The 12129-nt window shown below is 41.7% G+C and overlaps 1 protein-coding gene across 1 annotated transcript in view; it reads right to left on the bottom strand.

Annotated features, from left to right (window-relative positions):
* Positions 1–3086: 3086 nt before the first annotated feature.
* Positions 3087–12129, bottom strand: part of Adgra3 (adhesion G protein-coupled receptor A3) — a 105787-nt gene continuing 96744 nt past the window's right edge. The window contains exons 17-19 of the mRNA XM_046423839.2: positions 8104–8249; positions 4819–4914; positions 3087–4680 (exon numbers count right to left, since the gene is read on the bottom strand). Coding sequence (XP_046279795.1) covers positions 3438–4680; positions 4819–4914; positions 8104–8249 — 1485 coding nt within the window. The 3' untranslated portion in view covers positions 3087–3437. The remainder of the gene's footprint in view (positions 4681–4818; positions 4915–8103; positions 8250–12129) is intronic.

Below are 12129 nucleotides of genomic sequence, written 5' to 3'. Positions count from 1 at the left end.
TATTCCTTGAGGTATTTGCTTTGTTTGTAAAGATTAAACTCTTTGAGTTTATTATTGCTTATATTTCAGTGAAAACAGGTGAGTTCATCCACATGGCCACTTTACTTTAAAAGTTGGGGATGATATGGCAAAATTAGCCAAAGTGATGGAATGGATTAAGTTTAGGAAATACTATATTTACAAAGGATCAAATCATCTCTCAGATGAGCCTTGGAGTAAATATAGGCATCCCTTGGCATCTGTGGGGGATTTGTTCCCCTCACAGACAGAAAAACCCACAAATGCTTTCAAGACCCAAGTAAAATGGCTCAGTATTTGCCTATATCCTCTGCACACACTCTTGTACTTAGAGTCAACTGTACATTACTTCTAACACCCAATCCAACATGAATGCTATGTAAGAAGCTATTACCCTCGAGTGTCTAGGGAACAATGACAAGGAGAAAAGTCTTTACATGTTCAGTAAAGACACGACTTTTAATTAATGTTTTCAATCTACAGTTTATTGAATCCATGGATGCAAACCCCACCGATATGCAGGATGACTATGTTAAATAAAATGGTCTTAGAATCTGAAAAGAAAAACAGAAGTAACATTGTATAAACTCTGGATGGCTGTTATCTACATGATTTTCCTTGATGATTTACTTGATCCCTTATGAGATGCTTTCAGTTAATTTACTTCCTCATCTTTTGTTTTCTCAACCAACTTCAGTTTGGGCATTCAGAACTCAATGTCCAAGACAAACACATCCACTTGAATATTGTTATTTCTCCATATGGAGGCCAATCAGCGTGTTGTCGTCTATATTTATATAATGTACTGAACACAGAGGTAGCTACAGTTACATGCTTATCCAAAATATCCTGAGTTACATATTAGTTGCAAACTATTAATGACCTGGATTATTTACATTTACATTAGCATATAAATCTAGTTACAAAGGTACTCATTCATAAACCAGATTTCTAATCTTAACTAAATGATAAGTCAGCATAACATGAAATTATATGAAGATGTCTATAGTATGTACATCATACACATTATATGGCATGATTAGAAAATTAACATTCATGGAATAAAAGAATAAACCTATAACCAATTATAATTCATTATAAAACTAAAACTTGAAACAACTGGGATAAGAATAAAGTTTCATGGAAGTAAAAACAACAAGCACTACAGAAACAAGGAAATGAGGTACCCAGCACAGTGGCCTCAGCATCATGAAACATGGCTCTGGTCCTGGGCTGACCTGTCCAACAACTCAGAAATCCTTCGTGTCTCAGCCATCAAACTTTTTAAGTGAGCAAAATGAATGTGCTGATTTCTAAGAAAACTGCAGTATTTGATAAGTTTACAGTTCTATGAAAAATGCAGAAATCTCAGCCAGCAATAAGCTATAAATCATAAATGGCAAAGGTCAGGGAAAACACAATGTATTATTCATATGTTATATATAAGCATCAAATTTTAATTCAATCAAATGCTAGGATGCAGAAAGTCATCACCCATCACTTTCTATGCTACAAGTAACAATATACCCTTGGACAGTTTTAGGGATTCAAGTGTTTGATTTCTTATTTAGTCCTTCCCCAACCCTGGCCCCTGTTCTTTCTGTTACTAAAGGGAAATTATGTTTAAATTAATAAATACTCATTGAATGGAGAATAATTCCAGGACAGGAAATCCCTCATGACCTAAGGAGAGGTAGGAAAGAAATGCAATAAAGATCTCTCCATGTGTACAGTTGACGAACGAGGCAGGCAGGCTAACACTGCAAAATGCAATGCAAAATAACAGAGCAAAATAAAAATAGGAATAGGAATTAAGACTTGTTCACTCCACTTCTTATTAGCTTATTGTTGTCATTTCCAAACACCACCTTACACACAATACATCAATTTACCCGAAGACCCTGGGCCAGGAAGGATATTAAATATACAAATAGCAATTAAATATACAATAGCAAATCCATTCCTTGGTTGCCTTGTTTCCCATACCCAAAAGAATTTCTCTAAAATATGAACATCTAAAAAAAGACTTGGAAGTACCAGTTTCATTACTGCAAAGAAAAATAACCCATTTCTAATGCAGTATGATAATGAAGAGTGAACACCTCCCCGACAATGGGTGGTCCCGCAGTGCTTCCAAGAATGGCTCTCTGTAAGTGAGCACCTAATTTCTAGAATTTGAGATTTTTTGAGCTGTCTGCTTCTTTTAGAATTTTTTGAATATGTACTTTGAATCTGCCTTGATTCAAACCTTTAGACTTCTGAAAATAGATCTAAGCTGTGCAATTTTTCAGCATCTGAGAGGGAACCCCAGTGAGATTCAGGACAGGAATGGGTAAGAACTGCAGTGCCTCTATGACAACTAATGATAACTTTTGGATGAGAGCTGTTTTGCCATCAGAATGCAACTTAAAGGTCAGTATGTTAGCATGAACCTAAGGAACTTGAAGTATAAAACAAAAGCCAACAAAAGGGCCAATATTAAAGAAATCAGAAGGATTGAATTCAAACCTTACCTGGTAGCTCTTCATTTAAATTTAAGACTAACACAGCTTATGCCCCCCCACCCCCTGCCACACACACACACACACCAAAAATAATGAATAAGAAAGCTAAACCCAGGGCTGGGGATATAGCTCAGTTGGTAGAGTGCTTCCTTGCATGCACAAAGCCCCATCCCTCCTCACCACAAAAAAAGAAAGAAAGAAAGAAAGAAAGAAAGAAAGAAAGAAAACTAAACCCAAATATAAACAATTGAAAAGTCACAGAAGTGTTGAAAATATTAGTAGAAGCAAAGTGACAGTGAAAAATTTTAGGACATAGAAAGTTTTTCACACATTTTTCCATTTATAAAAATAATTGTTAATTTTTTAAAACCTGCAGCATTTAAAACTATAAAGTCTATCAATTCAAAAATCACTTTGATTTAAATGCCATAATCTGTATAGTTAACCAATATATTTGATAACTGATTTATGTATGATTCTCATTAAAGTATCCCACAATATAAACTTCCTTAAAACAGAGCTAAATCATTTTACATAGAAAAATATTAAAATAAAAGAATGACATAATGACAAACACCTATTTATTTTATTAAATACAAGGCTGAAATGTGATAAGTAGGTATTACAGATTCAAAGAAATTACATCTCCGATTCCCAAAATGTTCTGCTGGGACTTTTTGACAAAATAAAACAATGCTTTAAAGGGTTTTTTTTAATTCCTAAAAAAAAAAAAAAAAAAAAAAAAGGCAAGAATTTGGGGATACAACGTAAGTAAAATTCAAAACTTAGAAGTTTATTCAAAATTGTTTTGAATCCCTAAGGTGTCTGTAAACAGTTTATTTCAAACGTTCATAGCTTAAAGGAATGTGAATATCACAGTTTATACTGGTTTCTGCCTAGGAAAGCCCAGCAAAGCTACACAGTAGTTTCGTGTTTCCATAATCCAGTCCTGACATTGCCAGTGCCATCGGTACCTAGCAGGGGGCCTTCCTGCCCGCTGCTTTTAACTGGTCCGTTCTGAATGGCCAAGTTGAGGCCATAAGACTTCTGCTGACTTTCAAGTTCAACTACAGTTGACTTCCTTAATGCATCTTTTTTACTGCTAGTGGAAACAGGCTTTTCAAAATTCCGGCTACTTTTGGGAAGTGTGCTACAAGCATCACTACTGTCTTGTTGGGGTGGGTTGTACTGCCTCTCTCTGTAGGCTAAATAAGCTCTCCGACTTCTCGAATGTCCTTCGCTGTTGCCCGGCCGACTCTTAGGCAAGCCGTTCTGCACGCTTCCCTCCACACTGGTTGGGACATCGTAGGCATACTCTCTCAGGACCGTGAGCCGGCTTGCCCGGTGTCCTTTACTCCGGTTTTTGTGATGGCGGCTGGAGTGCACATTTGTCCGAAACTGCACGTCTAGAGGCGCCACGTGCATTTTAATATCATTGTCCATTGAATGTTCTGTGAGACTATTATCAAGCTGAGGTGTAGAGTTCAAAGGTAAAGAATTGGCATGGCACTGTGCCGCAGCAGCCTGCAAGTTTGTTAACTTACAGCCCTGGGAGGAATTCTTGAAGCTTGACGCGCTTTTGTTTGTGCATGAGGACTCTGCGCTGCTATTGGTGCACTTGGGTGCCTCTCCGTTTGTCCCACTGGAGTTGGGGGGCTGGACATTGACTTGCATTGAATACGAGCTCCGTCCTGGGCAGCACGTCATGATCCACGCAAGTCTGACATCCTCCCGATTCACACAGTGGTGAACCATGATGAAGGCACTTAAGCTTAAACACGTGGCTCCAAAGAAGAAGCTAAAAACCAAGTCCAGAGGATAATACAAAGAGACCGCCAGGGCCCCGAACATCCACAGAGCGACATACAAGAGCAAAGTAAGGCTCGCCCCCAAAAGCTGAGAATGAAAAGTGTGCTCGTTTTCCAAGGCTGACGTAGAAATCAGAGACAAAGACATTGAATCCTGATGGTTTATTTCCCCATTTTCATTGGCTGCCAATCTCTGCTGCTCCTCTGGGGGCTCCTTAAGCTCATATTTGCGCTCAGGGTGTCTTTTCAACTGAATAAATATGCTTAGAAAGTACATACAGTTTACAAAAGTGATGAAGCTGGCAGGTCCGTAGAAGGCTCCCAAGGAGGGTTCCCACGCCATCCAGCAACTAGAAGAGAACAGGGAGAATCAGCTCAGAGGCTACATACTTCGGCACCAGTAAACTGTGGTGCAATGAACTGTGGCGCCTAGAAGACACCAAGACAGGAGCAAGTGGTCAGGTACACAGAGAATGCAAAATACTCACTAGGGTGCACTTGGCCGACTGCCGTAATTCCTGATGTTGGCTGCTGCTGTTATGCCACAAACTATGATGGGAATCCCACCACCGATCAGGTAGAACCTGCAAGGAGGAAGGGACAAATGTTCCTTATTCCATTTTTTAAGGCATATTTATTACAGTATCTGAGGATTCAGAAGTCATTCCTTAAAGATTGTTATCCTTATTCGAAAAAGGCATTGAGAGTTAACTTTTGGATGCTCAATTTTTTTTTTTTTAAAGTGATAACGTTTTTGTTTTGCTTTGGTTTGGAATTTCTTTTTTAAAAGCATCAATGAGGTCGAGGAAGTTTCTGAGTGAGGAAAGCTGGTCAGCTCCTGCCACCCTGTGGTCAGGCAAAGGAACACCTCAGGCAGGCTTTTGCCTTACATTTTGTTTTGAGGGGGAAGTGGTGTCTTTTAGATTCAGCTGGTGAATTAAAAATCAGTCTGTTGCAAAGCTCATTTTAAGATCTCGCTGCACCACAGTTTAAATTTAAAAAATGTGATGATGTATTGCTACTGCCTTCAACGAACACCTGCCCACTCCAGGACCTCCAACTACTGTGTGTCACATCCCCTGGTCAGCTGAGGTTGGGTATCAGATCCTAGTGGCTTCACAGCGTGCAGAGACCCCTACCCCCCCCACCCCTTCCTATGGAGTAGCTGGGAAAGCTAAGGACACACTGGTGCAGCAAGAATGGATGCAATAGTTGTGACTAGTCCAACAAAGGAAAACTTTTAAGGCCAGAACATCTCTGAGCTTTAGAACTTTCTATCCTGGCGGGGTACCCTGGGTACAGTCAGAATCTTAATTCTTCATTTGCCTTTTCTTGAGAAACAGCCCCCTACCCTTCCCCAAATATTGAATGGACTAGATAAAGGCAAATATTTCTGATGCATTTTTCCATAAATGGTTTCTTCATCATATACAGAAACAAAAATCCTTAAATATGGTATTAGTATTGCTGAAGAGGTTGCTAGCCACCCTACAAAACTACAACCACCCCTTCCGTGTCACAGATTAAGGAGAAGCTGACATGAGACCCTCCTCTTCTTGCCCCCCATGCTAGCTCCCTTCTGCTTCTTATCTCAAAAGAAGGTAACTTTTCCAAAATTTATCTTGGCTTCTACCATCATCTCTGTGTCTTTTCCCTTGGAACTTCCTGAGTGAAGTCTTATTGTGCAGCTTTAAAATCTCCTCCTCCAGTGCCTCTGATTTTTAGCTTACACCTACACTTCCTTGGACTTCCACTTCCTTTCTCTCTCCCCCATTCAGTTTCAAACTCTTGGAAACAGAGACCTGCACCTGCCTTCTTGACCTTGTGGTGGGGCTGCTGTTACCCCACCATGATGTAGCAGCTGCCCTCAGGACCAGGACAAACATGCAGGCAGCCCCTGCCCCAGACTCCATGCAGCAGCAGTGCTCAGGTTACATCCAAGGACCTGGGGGTGGGGTCCTTGCAAGTACGTTGGCAGCTTCTAAAGCAAAGTGAGCATTTGTAGGTCACTTGGGGGCTGCAGAGGGTCTAGAGCTGGGCTGCTCTTCCTTAACCCTTTGCATTTCTCAGATCACGACAAGAATGAACAGCTGCTGGCAGACAGGATTCTCAGGCCTCTTAGACAAACACCATTTGTCAATTCCTTAACAGAAGTGGCAAAGGGGTATGATCTCATCCACAGTGTGGGTGTGACACTACAGTAGCCTCGCACCCCTGCCACCCCTGAGGCTCCCTGAGCCACCCTCCCTCAGAAACACCTCCATTTTCAGGTGTCTCCTGTCTCCAGTGATTTTTCTCCATGGCCCATCTATTCAACATGGGTGTGATTCAGGGATTACTCTCATAACTACCTTCTCCCTGGGGAGCTTTTGCATTATCATGGCATCAATGATGGCACACATGAAACTGTCTCCTGCCACAACCAGATAAGGCCTCGCTGCTGAGCACTGGGTTTCCAAAAATGTACAATTTTCACAAGAAAGTACTGAGAGCCCACCTCCCCTGGGCCTGCCCACCTCCCCAGGGAGCACACCTCCCCTGGGCTTCCCGGCACCCCACCATTTCTACTTTTCCTGCAGCAATTTCCTGGGTTGTTGCAAGCGCGTCAGTTGAGAAACCTAGGGAACTGGAGAGAACCATCTGCAGCCACTGTCAACTTTCTCGTCCCTCACACTCTTTGGTCACCAATCCTAGAGAAACTGCCCCCCCCCCCATCTCTCAAATATGTGACTTCTCTATTCTGTGACACTGCTGTGACTTTGGTCCTCACAGGGAAAACCACAGTGATTTCAGTACAGGCATTTGGGGGGCATTCCAATTTATGTGCCCAGCCATCCTAAAACGATACCATATGAGGCCACTCCCTTGGTTGAAACTCTTCAGTGGATGCCCACATTTTAATATAGGCTCCAAAAGCCCCAGGGCCAGCTTCCACCCTGAATTCTTCTTCCTCTGCACTGCACACCCTGAACTCCAGCCAAACTCCATGTCAGTTTTTTCATCTTTATCCTGTATCTGGAGCGCACCTCCGGCCTCTGTCCTAAGCACAGAGCAAGGTTGTGGCAATGGCCAGCATTTCCTGAAGCCCACCATCCCCCTAATTAAGAGCTCCTTTCTCTGTACTTTCAAAGACCTTATCTGTACTACAGTCCTTGCCCAGCCCACAGCCAGTTCTCCTTGGTGACTGAAACTCATCCAGGACAGGGAGGGCTGCTCTCGCCCTAGCCCAGTGCCAGGTCCACACCAGGCATTCAATAAGCCTTCACCACGGGCAGATTGTCACCCATCCGGCATGATAACTAATCCACGCACAATTTCTTAAATCCCAATGGGAGGGAAGGACATAATTCCAGATCTGTCTATCTTTTGGAGAGAACAATAAAATTGATTTTCTCTTGAGGAGATTAAAATCTATGACACATGACCTCAAGGAAATAAAAAGTTCACATTAGATGGAGCCTATGGTAGGACCAGTTCCACATTAAATGCTCTGCACATAAATCATTCATCTGTCACCACAGCTCTGTGAGGCAGAATCCACCTCCAAGCCCCACTAGACAGGAGCGCGGGAAGCCCAGCGAGGGTACAATGCTGAGGGCTTTCTCAGAAGGGTGCAGAGCCACCCTCCACAGCAGGCACGAGGCCGACATGGCCACTGGTTTCCTTCCCCAAATCCACTTGTTGTTTTTTGTTATAATTTATGACTATGTTTCATAAATTATAAAAACCAAACTCACACTTAACATAATAAAGCAAACCAAGGTATCAGATACCTGAGCATCGGTCTTGGTGGAGGGGGTGGCTCATCAGGATCCTGGCACCTCTTAGCTTTCTTGGTGACTTGTTTGTAGATGTTTCGAGCGGTCACTCCCACCCACAGGACTGTGGCAAGGGTGGAGTAGTGGAGAACTATCCCGACCTGCAAGGGAGATTGAAGAATGTATTTTCACAGGCTGATTAGAAAGTACGAAGGCACATTCTAATGACCAACTCCTTTGCAGGCTAAAAAAAACAATGCAACCCTAGCAGTTACAGTCTTCTAATACACACAGCAACTGTTAGATTGGGAGACCCACACACATTGCCATGCGTGACCCTTACGATCCTACAGAACTTGCTGCTGGACAACAAGAAACCAAAGGCGTGTTTTCCATAGATGCAGCATTACAGAGTTCATTTTCTAATATCCATTTTAACACAGAGCACAGAGAAAGCTATAGAGCTAAGGGACCTGAATTCTGATTCACAGTGTCCACATATGGGCACATCACAACACACTGGCAGGTTAGAGGGCCAACCTGAGAACAAAATTCTGCTTGGGTTTAAAACTGTGTCCACCTCTTACCTGCTACCTAAGAAAAGTCACCATCTTTCTCACCTGAGAGCTAAGAATTCTATGAAAGTGCTGTGGGGAGAAATGAGGCTTTCAGCACATGATAAGTCCAGGGTCAGTAAAAAATACCTGCACTGTTTATTATGAGTGTAGTGTCCAGGAAATAATGTGAACTCTTTGAAGTTAAGTTCCCTCAATGTGATGGTGGGAACATTATCAATAGACAGCTCTAGGGTTTTGTAGAGATTGAATGGCCATAATACCTGGGATATACTAGGTTTGTTCAAAAAATAAAAGACAGCTGCAGGTATGTAATGATGGTGCCAATCAAGTTTCCTCCCTGATTGATGACAGGGGCATCCTTGTCACAGGACATCTATGTAAAGCAACATTGGCTGAGGATGAAATTCTAGATGAAGATGCAAGAGGAGATAAGACTTTGAAAGTGTTTTTTAAGAAAAGTAAGTGCCATGTGTCACTGAAACACCAAGGACACAATCCAGTTTCCTTTCCTAAGATTTGCTATCTTTTGGATCATTTTTTCTTACACATTATCACAGGTAAAATTCTAGCAATGAAAATCTCCAAGAAAAAAATTTCTAATTCTAAAACGAAAAGCTCTCCAATCTCAAGAAAATCCAATCGACTGACATCATCAGACCCAGGTCAATAACAAAAGATGAGCAGCACAGTCCAGAGCTTAACCAGAACCAATGCATGGCTAAAACCCGGGCACGTGAACGTCTAGGTCTTATTTTGGAGAGGGAAAAAACAGGGTGGACATTGCGATAACTCTGGAATTATCAGGAGGGTGGGTCCAGCTTGGCCAAACCAGAAAAAACCTACAGTTTTCTTCTCCTAAAGGAGAACAGTGGCTCCTTGGCTCCTGTTAGTTGTGCTGACTGTACGATGCTAAGTAAAATTTTTAGACAGAAGTGGAACAAAGAGCAAAAAATAACCCTTGGAGATGCCTGAAGTCACTCACACCACACACTGTAAGTAAAAATAGTGTAAATGACCCTGAAGCACAGAAACCCATAAATTTGAGACAAATCACCAATTTTAACTCAAAATGGTAGATTCTACTATTGCTGGAGTTTTCTGACACATGGGTCAAAAAAAAAAAAAATGAGAACTTTAAATTACGTAAGTTTAAAATATTTTCTACATAGACATTACAAGATGAAGTGTTTTCTAAGGGGAAAAACTTAATCTTCAGGTTCTGAAGTCTTCTATTTGGCATTTCTACATTCCCAGAGAAGTGTTTGCCCTTAAAAATACTGAGACCCTCCAGTTAAATCCATCTGCTAACAGGTAAGCAAATCACTAAATATTCCACAAAAACCTAAAAGTGGAGGAATGAAGATCTGGCAGATGGGGCTTCCTGTTGAAATGTGGTACCTCCTAATGCCTTTTCCACCCAACCCTTGGACTATCCATGAAATACCATCTCAGTGTCACATTTTCTAAATAAATCAGAGATCCATGTAGAAATCTGTAAATAGGAAATAAGTGATGTATTCCACAGGGCATGTAAACTACTAATTAAATGCAAATGATTGATACTTAAGAAAGCCACCTGATCTTAGAACAATGACTTTCAAAGGTAAAACAATAGGAAAAAATAATTACCCTAAAATGTTCCTCTTCATATGTGTGTTACCTAACTATAAGCTCACACATACTGGAGAGTTTTTAAATTGTCAGTAACCTAAGACAGTGTAACATGCATAGCAACTATACTACTGCATGACCTTTAGGAAAAGTATACAACTATTAATACGTTTTCAGTTTTCAGTAGTGAATGACTGTTTTATGTCCAGAATTGTGTATCTGTGTGTGCTCTTACTTGATCCTCCTAGCATCACTGTTTGGATCATTAACCTTGAGCTACAGACACAGGGACTGGAGCTAAGAGAAGTGACATCTACCTGGAGGCTTGGCCAGGAGCAGGGCTATTCAAACAAATCTGTTGATTCCAATACCTCTGCCCTTAGGAAAGCACATAGATGGGGGTGAAGGGTATTCAGAGTCAAACAGACCAGCATTTGAATCATGCCTTTGTCATGGTTTGGGGTCAGACTCTGCCTATATATTTAGGGGCTATATGAAGAAAAAGTACCTCCTGGGGTTAATACAAAAGTTAACATACCCACAGTCATTGGCAAGTTGACAGTGTACTTCCTGATTAGGTTTTTCACCTCTAGTACCACTGCAGCAATTCTCTATAAACCTAGACAGGAGGGACACCTGAGAAGGGCAGCTGGCACCATATCTAATAGACTGAATGACTGAACTGGTAAAGCAACATGGTAAATTAAAAAGGACCCAGCCGAATCCTTTTCCTGCATAGTTAAGAAAACCATGGGCCAGAAAATGGATGATCAAACAACTGTTTGGTGGCACGGCACAGCATCAACTGGAGCACAGCTCCTTCCCACCCTGAGTCAGTGGCCCCTGTACTCTTTCACTCAGCAGCTCCTTTTGCAAAAGAGAGTTAAAAGCCTTAGACAGCTCCTGGGAATGACTGGGAACCAACCTGAATAGGAAGTGTCTGGCTGGTGGCACCTTTAAGAGCCTCAACCAATCTCTGTGGGGGAGATACTGTTTCAGAGCCCAACACCTGTGTATAAATACATGGGGGCTAAAAGGGACAAAATGAAGACAAAACTACACACACCAAGTATGTACACAAAACTGCATCTAAAAACACGTACACGCCAGGGGTCAGTTTCACAGGTGGAAGAACCTTGCTGAGCATGTAGTGTAGCCAGTCCCACTTGCCATTTTACAGAAGACACATGAAGCCCCAACTGGGTTGAGCGACTGCAGTAAGAACAGTAAGTATGCGCTGTTCAGACCAGGATCTGCACCTAGTGCCTGACATCTGTCCATTCTGCACTCCTCCCCTCCTATTGGCTTGCTATAAACAGAGTTGAGGATTACAAAGTGAATCAAGTTACACCTGAGTCAGAAATGCAAGAATGATGTTATGTCTTTCACAAAAAAAAAAGGGGGGGAGGACACTGTAGACACAGAAAATGACAAGTGGAAGCAGCTAGAGACTTGCCTTCCCTTTCTTCTGTGAATCTTTAATGGATGGGCATTTGTTCTAAAGGCCTTAAGACATCCATGCAATTCCTATCCCTTTCACTTTAGAAGTGGTATAAAACACCATTCAGCATGATGAAAGGCAATCATCTCTACAATGGCCTCTTTGTATTCATTCCTTAATGAAATAAATTAATGTGTCTGTTTCAGGAAATCAATGAATACTTGTAGATAAAATTGAGACCATTAATACCAATGTGTGCCGAGTACTCCAAACACAACCTGTGCACACAATGGCTTCGGGTTTGAATGCTTTCCATAATCTGCAAACACGGGCTTCTTTTGGTTCACCAACAAATATTTGCTGATCACCTACTATGGGTCAGGTCCTGTGCAGATACCTGGATAAATATGG

Source organism: Marmota monax, unplaced genomic scaffold, assembly GCF_021218885.2.
Source record: "Marmota monax isolate L192 unplaced genomic scaffold, Marmota_monax_Labrador192_F-V1.1 WCK01_AAM20220418_F8-fsc00009, whole genome shotgun sequence".
In the NCBI taxonomy this organism is placed as follows: Eukaryota; Metazoa; Chordata; class Mammalia; order Rodentia; family Sciuridae; genus Marmota; species Marmota monax.
Note: the sequence above shows the minus strand (reverse complement) of the source record. Positions and strands in the feature narration are given on the sequence as shown.